This window comes from Zosterops lateralis, assembly GCF_965231275.1.
Source record: "Zosterops lateralis genome assembly, chromosome: 5".
Lineage (NCBI taxonomy): Eukaryota > Metazoa > Chordata > Aves > Passeriformes > Zosteropidae > Zosterops > Zosterops lateralis.
This window is the reverse complement of record NC_139766.1, coordinates 23,209,252-23,223,555: the sequence shown is the minus strand read 5'-3', so window position 1 is coordinate 23,223,555 and position 14,304 is coordinate 23,209,252. Positions and strand designations below refer to the sequence as shown.

Here is a 14,304-nt window from a genome sequence, read left to right as displayed (position 1 = left end):
GAACAACCACAGATGTTGTTCAGTAATCAACACATGAAACTCCTTTGAGAAAGAGTGAGGATAGGAAGGAGGAAGAGGAATAACAAACAGTTAAAAGTGACCTTCAGGCATTGGTTTATTAAGATAATTGTGCTACTGCTGGAACGGTGTATAAAATGAAAGCCAGCCAGCTGTGCTTTAACGTCATGGAATAGCTCTTAAAGCCCCCAGGATGACAGGTGTTTGTTGCTAGGGAAGTTGGTCCTTCTACATTGCCTGGCATAATAGGTCCCTGCTTCTTGTGTAGTGTTTGCATACAAAATAATTAAAAGCAGTCTCCTGATTGTCACTGCCTGTGTGTTCCATTGATCACGTGTACTTTTCCTTTGTCACATGTACTTGATTTCCAGAAGCCTCAACTAGAATATAGTCTTTACTAGAAACAAGTCTTTACTTGTGTCTGTAGTTCTGAGCTGCTCCTGGAAAAAACAAAGAAGTGTATGTTCAGGACATTTTTTCATTGTGTAGCAGACAAAAATGGATCAATGTAAACAGGAAATACTGTTCTTGGAATAGTTGTGTTCTGCCATAGAAAAGTTTTACAACAGAAAAGTCATCTAGTTGATGATGAAATTGATTCTATTTCTCCTTGAAGATCATGCCCCCATGTAAGGCTATCTCAAGGTTTGCCCAGCAGTTGCTGTAAGAATGCAATTACTCTACAGTTTTTACAAGTTTAAACCCAAACTTTCACTTGTATTTTCCACAATTTTTTGCTTGCTTGTATGAATAAGAGCACATCTTTTTCCTTTTACAGGTCAGGTGTTGAGAAACATTGACCTGATTAGTGCAGCAGCAATAGTATGACTCTCGGCATTTTCACAGTTGTAAATAAAGTCCCCTTCATGCTTGTAAGGAGAGTGGAAGTGTGCACCTGATTAATTTTGCTGTTCACTTCTGTGGCAGTAGGTGTGTGGGAGCAGTTTGTTTGGAGGAAGAATGTTAAGGTTTTGCTGAAAAAGTTGTGTTTATCAGTACTTGAAATAAGGGGAATGCCTGGAGATCAGGTGAATTTGTGATGTGTTTATGAATTGCCTGAATGTGGGATGCAACTCTACTCTGAGTGTCAGTCCCCTAAAGCCTCTTTTGAAACCCACTTAATATAATAAGGCTTGTTTTGTTTCCTGATGACAACTTCTGTGTTCTCATTCTCCCTTTTCTTTATTTACATTTATCAATGACTGTTCATAAGTAAGTCTCTTGTCTGTTTTCAGGCATTGCTTGCAGTCAATAAATGGTTCTAATCCTGTAATTTCTTGAAACAACATAATTAAAACCAAGTTCTAACTGTAGATAATATGTAATACTGGCTTCATAAATTACTTGAGTCCATATATTTCTTAATTAAAATCTAATTGTATTTACTTCTTTGTACTTAAGAGAGAGCAATATCCTGTTGGGTTTTGTTGCTATTTATGGTTATAAGTGAATAATGAAAAAATCAATATTGCATACAAATCTTCTGATAACAGTAATGATAAGTAAAAAATGTTTTTTAGCATCGAGCAGTCCTTAGTTTAAGAAAAGCTGGGAGCAGAGGAGCAGAATAGAATTTGTATCATCTTAAGACAAATAAATGTAATTGCATCTACATTAACTGCTGATTTACAGTAACAGTATATTTTACTCCTACAAATTTTTTTCATTAAACTGAAAAATTTGAAAGAGCCAAAAAGCTTCTTGAAATTATTTGAGATAAGCAGTCTCCTATTCAGACTTGAAACTATTGTAAATTAGGAGTCTACAGCATCCAGTGTCCAAATCTCCCTGATATGTCATAGTTTGTTAAATTGGGCTAAATGGCAGCAGGACATTTACTGCTGCATGAGGACAATAAATTGCACTGAGAATAGTAAAGCTTTTAGCTTTGTGTAAAACTTGCTGCTGTCAGCTGAGGGCCTAGGATTGAATTTTCCCTTCCCTATATTGCTTTGTGAACTGAGTTGGCTGAAATGCCACATTCTCTTGGATAAAATTTTAACTGCTGAACCAGTTTATCCCCTTACAGATGCATCTTTGTGTTACTTTTTTTTCCTCTCTGAACTTACTTTCCCAGCAATAGGTGGAATCCTGCTTGGTTCTCATTATATTCTGCCTAGTAAGTGTTCAGTAGCAAGTTCTGGCTTATGCCTGAAACACTAAAACACTGCCATCTCTTGAGAACAGGTGAAACAAAAGATAATTGTTTCCCTCCATCTTTGTCTAGAATACAACAAAACTAAGAGATGACAGACATAGCATCTTCTAAATTTAGGGAAGTGGTAAGAAAACAAATTTTAGTATGAAAAGAAATATGGGGACTTAAATTAGGGTTTGCTGGAAAATGAGTATATTTTTGTGATAATGCTGTCAGTTTAAGTTCTGTTAAAAACAGAACAATCTGTTTATGATATGTTGAAGTGAGTGTCTAAAACATCTCTATTTTGAGAAAAGTAAAACTAAACTTCAGTTAGAGGCATGCAAATAAAACTGGGTCTGTTTCTGTTCCTCTCAAGTCTTTCCGCTGTTTTTTTAGTGTGTCTACTGTTAATTTTGGGGATTTTCTCTCAGTTTAGTTGCTCACTTTGAGTTTGTAGAAGAATTCACAAAGATGGTGCTTTTATCACTAGTCGGAAGTTTGTCCAGTGATGTTTGTCTTCTGTGCTGTAGTATTAATCCAATCACGTGGCAGTGATATATGTGGGATTTTGTATGCCTCACTGAGAGGGTTTCATTTGTATAACTATCAGTAAGACTTCACAATGTGACATAGAACTCTTTGAAGTCCTTGGTATTATTTTTTTTGTTGATTGATTGATTGACTGGATGAAGAGTTTGGGTTCAGAATGAATAAATGGCCATCAAACTCTCACTGCTGGGCAGACCATATCCTGTTTATTAGAGAAGAGTCTGAAAAGGTGAGATGAAACTTTTGTTTGGTTGTCTGTGGGCTAGTTCTTAGTAAGACTGTGGATGCCACTTTTCTTCCTCCTTTCAAACTGAAAAATCCATTGTCTTGCTGACCTCATCTAATTTCTGTGACATTGTTGTATTTCTTTAAGTTGGTTTTGACTGTACTGGAAGAGAGAGTGTTTAAGTACAGAGATGTAGAGAGCGCATAGAATCTCTAAAAGAGAAAAAGTGAAAAAATGGCAGTGAAATGTTTTTGCTAAAACATTCATTAACTATGAGCAATGCTTTAATAATAACAAGGAAGCTTACCCTAGAATCTTTTTTTTTCTGTAAACAAAACGTTCTGATATTTTTCCTTGGTTTGTAATGTCAGATGGAGAGATTCTTAAGAATACATGTCTACAAAGCCTATATTAGGCTTTTGTTTTGTTGATTAATACTGTGAAGTAATAAAATAAACACACCTTTGTACTTCACATAAAACATAAAGGAAGGGTCGTGCTGTTCAATTTGGTGTTCATTAATTATGGAGAAAGTTCAAATTTCATTGATCTAGATTTTCTGTTTATTGTTTTCCACATTTAAGAAGGGAAGACATTCCTTGTGAACTTGTCTAATTGTGAGCACAAGTAACAAATGTCATGTTGTTATTTCAATGCTGAATCTGTTTAGACTCGAGTTATGCTATTAAAGTTGTTAAATACTGCGTGCTGGGCAACTCAGCCTTTTTTTCAAAAAACTTATGAATGCCTGTAGCATTTTTTTAGGATCTGAGTGCCAAAATTGTTCACTTGGCAGTGCCATTATTAGAACCTGAGTTCTGTGTACCAGAAGTAATGGAATTCTCTTTGTGTTTAGATGAAGATGATGATTTTGCCAATAAAAGAATTTCCCTGAAACCGAAGGAGAATGGGACGTCAGCAATTGGAACAAATACTGTGAAAAAAGAAGTAAAACCACAGGCTAAAAGCAAGCCCCTCTCTCCAGTGAAACAGACTCCCACCTCTGCACTTGATTTCTTTGGGACAAGGAGTGTCCAACGGTCAGAAAATAAACTGGTAGCAAGTAAAAGGAAAGAGGTGAATACTGATGATGCTCCTTTAGGCTGCCCTTGTGTCTGATGGCAGCTCAAAATGAACAGTTTGACTGCAAGGCAGTACCTTAACTGCTGCTTCTACATCCTGTTACTTTGTAATGACCACTCAGGTAGAAGTTGAGCTCTGGTGATCCGTGTGTGTTCCTCAGATCCTCAAATACAAGTTTGGAGTAGAGTTTCCGTGCTTGATAAGATAGCACAAAGTTGAAAGTAGTATTTTCTTCTCAAGTGACTTTTCTTGAAATCTATTAAGTTTTCTGAGGTTAGTGAGTGGAAGGGGTAGCTTATATTTGAGGGTGGAGGGCAGGAAGGAGAGGGAGAAGGTTGTTTTCCCAAGCTTTAGGGTGCACGTATTCATGGAATAACAAAGTGCTAAGTAAAGTTTGGAGGAAGTAAGAAATTCCCAGTGTAGTTATTGATGTATTTTTCAAGTGGGCCAACTGTGATAGCTTCAGAGATGTTCAGCATTCTTTGAAGAGTTGAGATATTTATATTATAGCATGGTCTTGTTTTGAACAATAAAATCCCTTGAAAATAGCCTTGTTTAATAGTGTTTAGGTTAGAGAGGTAGAAATTAATGTTGTATATCTTATTCACAGTCCTTTTCTAGAAGTGTACAGGAGTCTATACATATTAAATTATTATCATTGACACAGTAATGGTGTAACTGAATGGTTGGTCTTTTTTTCTTTAATATAGCCTTCACAGAGCAGAGACAGCACTTTAGATGATGAGGCCATTGCTAAGCAACTGCAGCTTGAAGAAGATTCAGAGGTAAAAGCTTTACAAATTTAATGCTCTGTATCAAGAGCAGTTTAACTTAAATTGTTTTTCCTTAAGAAATTAAGATGGACTTTCCAGGTATGCTATTTTATTACACTTAGTTAAGTGTAATAAAATTCATCAATATGTGCAAGCCTGGTTACACAATTATTTTTATGGGCATCATTTAACTTTCGTAAATAGAATTTATCGCTTAATCTGTTTTCTCTCTCTCCAGACTTTCTCCATTTGTGCAGTTGATGTGCTTCTAATAATCCTGCCTTTCACACAGAATTCACTTTCTGCTTCCTCATGTTTTGATGGTGTTATGTATTTTTTCATTTTTTGGAGTGAAAAATTAAAAGTCGTTGCCATCCATGATCTATTTCACTTGTCTTCTGAATTTTCTTATAGTTGACAAAAATGTGAATGACTCTTAAAGTTTCCTATTTGAATCAGTACTATTATGAGGGGAAGGTACACTTACACATAATGACTAGCTTTTGGGAAAATTTGGTTTTCCACATTTATTTGTAATATTGAGTATTGTCTGAAATAAGTAGATTGTACAGACAAATCTGCATCTCTGAAGGTAAGGATGAGAGTAAATGAATCCAACTTCACCCTACTAGAAGGTTAAACAACCTGTCAGGAAAAATAAAATTATGTCTTTCATTTGAACTGATCTTATCTATAACAGTCAGAGTTTCTGTGCATCAAAGTACTTTATATCAGGTGTATCTCTGCCTCAGTCTGCTTTGCATTTTGTGGTCACTGTCCTTTCCCTTTCTCACTATACACAGGGAAGGTAGATTTCACTGTTTTGGACACATACAAACAATGCCTGCATACTGGTTTTATAAAGTCATCTGTTGGGATCTTAGAGCATGGCATGTTGGATTTCAATAATGAAAGTAATTTTGTTGTTCTCTTGTTGAAACAATGGTCAGTATTTATTTGCAATAATGAACAGTATTCCTGAATAGAAAAAGTTTTCCTCAAGGCACCATATTGGACAGAAAAGGTAACCAAAGGATCAGTTATCACTGGAGATGCCAGGTTTATGTTGTTAGGTGAAGTAAAAATGAAACCAAACTGACTTGTGGGTTTTTTTAAACTAAAAAATAGCTTTCACAGAAGTCGTGCCCTATTTGTTTTGACTGGTTCTTCTATCAGAGAAAATCAGTTGTATGAGTATAAATAATAGAAAGTTAAAGTATATTTGCTTCCCTAAAGTAAATAGAACTGACACTAAGAGCAAGGTTAAGGCCAGTAATTAAATTCTCCACAACAGACAGAATTTATATATATATATGTATATATGTATATGTTGCAAGTAGTAAATAAGAATAAAACATTCATTCTGGCAACATCATAATTTTTAACAGGCATTGTTACTACTTGTCTTTTGGGACTGCATTTGATATAGCCAACAGGTTCAGTCTTGTTGCAAGCTGTTTGTTGTGAGGTGCTGCCTTCAAAGTTTGATTATTTAAAAAGAAAAAGGTACACAGCAATAAAAATATGAACAAAAAACTCCTTTGAAAATGGCTTATACAGGCATAATAATAATGCTTCTAGTGCAACAAATCCATTTTTCTCACTAGATTTAACTAGTCTTGCTTTCTAGGGGAAACGAGTAGTGCCATTTCTAGAAATTTATTTTCCTCTGGTAGGACACCCTTTTTCTAGCTTGCTTAGAATTTTTTTTTTTAATACTAGAATTAGAACTTGTTTGGCATTAGCCTAAAATTTTTATTTTATTTTATTTTATTTTATTTTTTTTATTTATTTATTTATTTTTTTAGCTGGAGAGACAGCTGCATGAAGATGAAGAATTTGCTAGAACTCTGGCCATGTTGGATGAAACACCACGGAAGAAAAAGGTTGAATTCTTTTTAAACTTAAGCTTTTAGGAATTGCATTGCTGGGAGTGTTCTTATTTAGACACTTGTGTTTTGAGACTTCATACAAATGCATCAAAAACAGCAGGAAAGTGTTTTCATGGAAATAGCATATTCATTTTTTATACTTCTCTCCTGGCTTTTCCTTGCTCAGTAAAGAGTGTCCTGCCTAATCCGACAGTGTGTGCCGAATGCCTCTGTTGGAATAATTAAGTGAAGTGTGTTGCTGTGTCCCAGTGGTAGCTGGGACACACATCCCTGACTTTGGCATTGTGTGTTTATTTAGGCTCGGAAAGATACAGAAGGAGGGCAAACAGTACTGAGCATCAACAGCAGCCCTAATACAACAGCAGAATTTAAGCAGTCAGAAAGAGGTAGGACACAGAAACTGAATAGCATTGCACTAATTTATAATATTAATGAGATACATTCTTATATATGAACTGTTCTCCCTCCGCCTCCTTTCAAATGAAAGCAACAGACTCACCCGGTACAGCCAAGAATTACTCTGCAAAGCCACAAACTAAATCTGAGCAGTTGAAAGGTTCTCATTTATCCCCACAATCATCTGATGGTAAAAAAGACGAGATTGCTGAAAAGGAAAGAGGTGCTCAAAATTCACTATCAAGAGAAAAAGCAGCTTCAGGGAAAGAAGAGAAGACACCACCAAAGAAGGAGAAAGTTTCTCCCAAGAAGACTGAGGTAGGAGCTATCAAAATTAATTTAGATGTCTTGGTGGAGTTTGCAGGAAAATAGTTTTCATTTATTATAGGTGTCACTGTTGTAACTTGGTACTTTGAATCTCTTGGGCAGCTTTTAAGGATTTGAATTCTAGTAAGACTGTAAATTCCTTATGGCAGTTGTAAAACTATGTGGAAAAAATTATCTGGCAAAGTGTAAATTAAACAACAGATGATGGACCTGAGGTTCTCTAATGCCCATTACAGTTTGCAGGTACACTGCAAAATCAGTTCTGTGCTTTCTCTTGTTTAACTTTGCTGGAAAACACATAAAGCAGGAATTCTGATGCTTACTGAGTGAAGACTCCCTGCTGTGAGTGTGGTGACCTTGAAGCATCTGTTCTGTGGCTAGAATGATAGGTGGCATTGTTTTAGGGATTTATATTTCTCTCCCTAGTCTCCTATTTTTCTTATTATTTATATGCTATATAGGAATAGAATTTAGGGTTTTTTATCTGATTCAAGAACTGTATTTGTTGAACACTGGCAGTTATTGGCAACATCAAAAGGTACTTTTTAATCATACAATATAAAGTACCCCATTTTGACAATTAAATAACTGTTGTAACTAGAAGGTAGAGCCTGTACCTCCTTTTGAGATGAGTTTTTAACAGTTCTTTACTGATTAGGAAGCATAAGTGTCTCTTTAAGTCTACTACATAGTATTTCTACTTTTATGTAAGTGTAGATCACAAATTAAATAGGATGTGAATTTAAAGTGACAGTTTGAGTTAAGTGAGCCTGTACATGTGTGATAGATGAATTTACAGAAACCTGACAATAAACAATGGGTACGTATTTTTTAAACTCTCTCACATTTTTGAAATGTTTTTTCTTGTTCCTTTTAAAAATACCTCAATGCAAACACCAAAAGCAGAGCAAGCTTCAGTATTGCATGTTAATAGATTAAAAACAAGCATTAGAACTTGCTTTTCCTTTGGTGCATGAAAATGTCTTAAACTGTCAAGCTGGAGTTTATTTTGCTGGTTTTATATATGTAATATGTATATTATTTTTTTCCCTCTCCTGACCCAGTCTATAAGTCCTGAGGACTCTGAAAAGAAGCGAAACAATTACCAGGCTTACCGAAGCTTCCTTAATCGTGAGGGTCCGAAAGCACTGGGTTCCAAAGAGATACCTCAGGTAAGTTTGGCCACAGGATTCTATATAGGGAGTGTTTGGTAGACCTACTGCTGTAAGTGGTTTAATAAGTATCAATTTAACTGTTTAAAGACTGGTATTTTTTCCCAGTAGGAAGAATCTGTTAGAAAAACCCAAATTGTAATGCAAAGCAGTGACTAAATGTAAGGAAGTGTACTAAAGAATTTGTATTCAGAACTTGGTTTAGGAAGTCATGGTGATCAAAAATAGTTACTGGTCCTAAAGTTGAAGATTGCTGTCACTCATTTATTGACATGCTACACTTGAAGCAGAGTGCTACAAGTGTGGTCAGATAAACAATGTGTGAAATTTTGTTGGTAGCTATTTCTATTGGAACTTTTAGAACTATTACCTAGCTAGGTATGATAATCTTACTTGTAAAGTTTTATAGGGTGCTTGACATGGTAGAGGGTTAAAATAGCTGATGGTTAAGAGCTGTCTGGTAGCATTGTATCAGTAATGGCATTTTCTGCAATGCTCTGGTTCTCAGGGAGCTGAAAACTGCTTGGAAGGCCTGACATTTGTAATTACTGGTGTTTTGGAGTGTATTGAGAGAGATGAGGCCAAGTCTCTGATTGAACGTTATGGAGGAAAAGTAACTGGCAATGTCAGCAAGAAGACAAATTATCTCGTGGTGGGGAGAGACTGTGGCCAGTCCAAATGTGAGAAGGTGAGTGTGTTCCTGTGCCTGGCCAAAGGCAAAGTGAAACTGAATTGTCCCTCTCTTAACCGGTAATTTCCAGTATCCCTGCCAACAGGAAGCAGTGCTAACAGTAAAGTGCATTTTTAAAATGAAAAGTTGCCAAGTGGTTTACGGCTTTGTTTTGTTTTTACTTACGTGCATACATGTACACACATACACACACACACATATATATATAAACTCTTGTGGTTGTGTTCCTAGTCGTAGTTTTTACTGTAAAACACTTTGAAATGAATTATGTAAATCCTAATGTAACTTGACTTCACATATAATTCTTTCTTTTGTTCCAGGCATCAACTTTAGGTACAAAAGTTATTGATGAGGATGGTCTGTTCGATCTCATTCGAACTATGCCAGGCAAAAAGTCCAAATATGAGCTGGCAGCTGAAGCAGAGGTATGTTTATAATAAACTTAGGGGACTAGGGGTGTTTTTTTGCTTTGGTTTGTTTTTAATTGAAAGGAGTTTGTCTTCTGTTCCAGTAATAGTAACACAACAATCATCAGTTTGACCTTCTAGGTTAAAAGTGAAAATTTTTGTTCCTGCTTAAGACAAATGACTCTACTTGGGAGCTAAAGGTTATATTCCCACTCTGACATTATTCTGCATTTTAGGTACCTAACACAGCAGGTGATTGCATCTCCTTAGATGGTGTTGGGTTGAAACAAAGAGTATTCATTAATTCTTTGGAATAAGTAATTGTGACTGATAGCACATGGTACCCAGACAGGCCCAGGAATATGTAAACTATGTGTATACATAACAGACCTTGTCTTTATGTGGTACTCCAACTAAGAATATTAAAGGTAATTTTTTCAGGCAATACCAAAAAAGAGATAACAAGTTTTTTGTGCACATTTAAATTAGGTTGAAGTGGCTGATAGAATGTTATTAAAATCTCTGTTAGCTCTAACACGTGGTGCATTCAGTACAGACATGACTTATTTTGCAAAATACCATTAGTGTCCCAGGGAAAAGCAACTCTAAGCTTATTTAGCTGATGACTTTTGCTCCCTTCAAATTGTTTTGGGTTGAACAACTTCTGCAAGTGTTGTTTTGCAAGAGCTTCAAGGTTGTCTGACCCATTTGTTCCAACCTGAGAGTCATCAGTTCAGTATTGTAGGATGCCTCAGGCTTTGTGAATAAGGGGACTGCTTCTGGAGTGACCGGAACACTTCCTGCCTCTCTTTTGTGGGTTGTACTACAGAACCTGGTGACACTGTGGTTTACTTCTCAGAGAGTATCTGCTCTTGAAGTTTTTTTTAATCAGTACATGAACTTTGTCACTTTTTCAGCACCCCTGTATTTGTTTAAATAAATGTGCTGTTTATTTACTGTATTTTTAAAAATTTCTTATTTTTTTATTTTCCTAAGGCAAAAAAAGTGGAATCAAAACCTAAAAAGACACCGCAGAAAGATGAAGCTGAAAAAAGGAATTCTAGCCCCTACAAAAGGGAAGCTGATAATAAAAAATACAAGTCTACTCCTGAAAAAGGAGATACCATCAGATCTGTCAAGAAAGAAACCACTGCTGTTCGAAAACTTACAGACTTTAAACGTCAGACTGTAGAGGAGAAAGAAGCCTCAAAACCTAAGGGGAACTTGGTTTCTGAGGTTAATGAAGATGGCACGGAAAAATTGCTATGGGTGGATAAATATAAGCCTGTATCTCTTAAGGCAATTATTGGACAGCAGGGTGAGCAAAGCTGTGCCAATAAACTGCTCCGATGGCTCAGAAATTGGCACAAGAACACCTTGGAAGATGGACAAGGTGACTGGCCTGGTTAATTTTTCTCTGTGTTCTTTCATGCTAATCGTGCTCCTTGGTTCCCTGGACCAGTGAGGGCCTGGGTGGTAGCAGAGCAGCTCTAGAAATTGGGAATAAGACTGCAGTCAGATGTGTTTTAGTAGCAACTGAGCCTGAGATAATTTTGGCAAAGCTGTTGTTCATTTACTACCCATCTCTCCACCTCAAAAAAGAGCAGAAAAATGTGTCTCAAAAATTTTTTTTTTCCCCAAGTCTTCAGTTTCATTTTTAGAAAAAACCCCAAAATATCCTAGCTGCAATGTATCTAAAAATGGCCTTGTGTTGAGCCTATTGATTTCTTCCTCAGCAAGAGGAAATAGGTGTTAGGCACTGCCAACAGTGAAGATACAGGATAAGAGCAGGTCTAAAGGGCTGCTGTCATGTGTAAGGATGAATTGTCAAGGTCCTAGCAAGAAGTGCATGTGTCAAGTAGACAGTTCACCATCCTATGGATAGACAAATTTTTCTGTGTTTAGAGAGAGTTTAAGTTTTAGTTCAGCCATAGTGGGGTTCTTGTGTGTGATGTATTTGGAGTTTGGCTTAATTTGTTTGTGGTGGTGTGTAGGTTTGGTGGTGTATTTGTTTTTTTATGTGTATGATATGGTTGTGAAGAGATTGCTGAAATGGTTGTATTATGTTCTAGCACTTTTTGGTATTTTTCAGGTGAAAATCACTGCAAGTCATAAATTGTAAGCTGGGTTAAGCTGCTTTTCTCCAAGTGGTTAGGATGCAGCTGTATATGCATCTTTGGATTTTCTTATTGAGCCTTAAATGAGGAAAAAAATCCATTGATGCTTGATCTGTTTAGGAGCATGCAGTTTGTTTTTTATTACATACCTAGGTAAAACTTGAATTTTTTTTTTTTTTTTTTTTTTTTTTTTTTAGCAAAACCGAGTAAAACTGGGAGCAAAGATGATGGGACAGGCTTTAAAGCAGCATTACTTTCTGGTCCACCTGGAGTTGGTAAAACTACTACAGCTGCTTTGGTTTGTAAGGTGAGTTCAGCACTTTTTTGTTACATATATAATGCTGTATCTGGATACAGATACAGTTTGCAGGTGGATATGCTCTGAATGACCAGGGTCTGCTCTCAGCCAGGTTCCACCTGGCTCAGAACAGGGTTACACGTGAAAATATGTTTAGAAACCTTTGTCATGCCTGAGGTGAGAAGCTACCAATGAATGTCTGTGTTTCTTTCTGTTACATTGAGAGGAAGCATATCACAGTACGTTGAACAATTGGAAATGGTTTTCCAATTGTGAGCATTCAGCACTAGTTCTGCAAGTTGGAGAATATTTGTATTTAATTTAGCAGGAGTCAAATTCTGGCAAGCTTTTTGAAAGTCTAAGATTATGGGTTTTATATCTCTAACAGAGAGATCTTTCTCAGATTCCTTCTAAAATTGAAATGCTACTTTAGGATGAGAGAAATTGACAGGGCTATATGTCCATTTCTAAATCTGAATTTAGAAATCTGTTGTATAGAGTAATTGTTAATCCTTTTCCCCCCTTCCCCCACCGCATGCCTTTGAGCTTTGTGGCAACAAGTTGATGTCACACCTAGAACTAGACCTTTAGAAAAGGTCAATGTGCTGTCTTGGGCCCATTTTTTTTTTTTTCCTGAAGCATGGACTTTTCTGTTTCTGGTTTCCAACCTGGCTTACTGTCAGCCACCTCAGGACTCTGCAGAGCATTTCTCTGTGCTCCACAGGAAATGCCTGCAAAACAGACCAAGGCTTTGTGTGCTCAGTGCTGTGTTCTGGTTCCCTCTGGCAGGAGAGTTTGCTGATGAAAGAGCAGCTGGGTTGAGTTGTGTCAGGGACTGTATTAGTGCTGCTGGGGGAATCATGTATTTCCTATTGGTTAAATAGTTAAAAGTTTCTCTTTCCTGCAGCTTTCAGAACCATATGATATGTTTCTTTGTTATACAGCTGGAAATTCCATGGAGCTTAGCCAGCCTTGGCTCACAGCTCTGTTTCTATCCCTGCTGGTAGTTCTGGCAATTTTGTAATCTTGCAAAATTTAATATGTGCCAATGATTCCAATGCTTCCCTATCCCCCTCAATTAAAACAAAATGAAAACCAACCAAACAAAAAGCCCCCAAAAACCAACCAATTAAAAAACTCAAATAAAAAAACAAACAAAAAAAAAATTTTAAAAAAATTAAAACCTACAAGGAAAAACCCACCAAAAAGCCAAAAATAGTCTCTCTTGGGCCCTTCTGTTCCACACACAGTTATAATTTTTTTTAATTGCTAGAGAAAAGGAATATAAGGAGAGAAACTAATTAGAGCTGTATGATTTCTCACTGATCTGTGTTCTCACTTTTTATGTGGTTTATGTGTTTGGACCAGGAACTGGGGTATAGCTACGTGGAGCTGAATGCCAGTGACACTCGCAGCAAGAACAGTCTAAAGGAAGTAGTTGCTGAATCACTTAACAACACCAGCATCAAAGACTTCTGTTCTGGTGCGTCTGTTGTTTGAAGGACATTTTTGTTTTAGTAAGAGTCTGGTTAGAGGAAGGACAGAGCTTCCTTATTACACAACAATGTTAGGAATTTACCTTGCTTGTCAGGTGGAGGGACCTGGCTCTAATAGGGATGGGTTCATGTAGTAAGCTGTTGCATTTCTTCTTCAATTTAGAATTAAATCCTGCTATTCATAGCATGAGTTGTTAATCTGCACAAACTACTCAAGAACTCTGCAGTTGCTTCTCTGTTCCATGGGACTTGTTTCTCAGAAGATGACATGAGGTTATAGTCTGGTCTGTGAACACAGATTCATGTGATCAAGTGGCAGAGCCACCACCTCAATTGCCTAGGCTGGGGTTATGTTACTTAGCATTGGGTAAAACTCTGAGCAAGACTCCTTTATTCCCATCTCATTTTCTTATCCATATTCATTTTCAGGTGCATCTTCATCAGTTAGCGGGAAACATGTATTGATCATGGATGAAGTGGATGGTATGGCAGGCAATGAAGACAGAGGAGGGATTCAGGTGAATCCACTGTAGTTCCTGGCTAATGCCATTGCCAAGAGTATGTGCCATATATAGCACAAAATAGTCAAGCCACTCTGCTCAACCCATGGTCCATAAGCAAACTCTGCAGAGTACAGTCTGACTTGTTTTAGAAGCCTGTCTTTGTGTAAGAATTGTGCATTGCTAGAGAGGGGAGAAAGGATACTTGTGTAGAAGAAG

The 14,304-nt window shown here is 36.8% G+C and overlaps 1 protein-coding gene across 3 annotated transcripts in view; it reads left to right on the top strand.

Moving 5' to 3' along the window:
* Nucleotides 1–14,304, top strand: part of RFC1 (replication factor C subunit 1) — a 33,092-nt gene that overhangs the window by 12,254 nt on the left and 6,534 nt on the right. For 2 of the 3 annotated variants that reach the window (XM_083861421.1, XM_083861419.1), the window contains 12 exons: nt 3,790–4,010; nt 4,727–4,801; nt 6,598–6,675; nt 6,980–7,067; nt 7,169–7,395; nt 8,469–8,576; nt 9,085–9,264; nt 9,588–9,692; nt 10,671–11,067; nt 11,989–12,098; nt 13,458–13,572; nt 14,015–14,103. In XM_083861421.1, coding sequence (XP_083717547.1) covers nt 3,790–4,010; nt 4,727–4,801; nt 6,598–6,675; nt 6,980–7,067; nt 7,169–7,395; nt 8,469–8,576; nt 9,085–9,264; nt 9,588–9,692; nt 10,671–11,067; nt 11,989–12,098; nt 13,458–13,572; nt 14,015–14,103 — 1,793 coding nt within the window. The remainder of the gene's footprint in view (nt 1–3,789; nt 4,011–4,726; nt 4,802–6,597; nt 6,676–6,979; nt 7,068–7,168; nt 7,396–8,468; nt 8,577–9,084; nt 9,265–9,587; nt 9,693–10,670; nt 11,068–11,988; nt 12,099–13,457; nt 13,573–14,014; nt 14,104–14,304) is intronic. The other variant, XM_083861420.1, reaches the window with a different exon arrangement.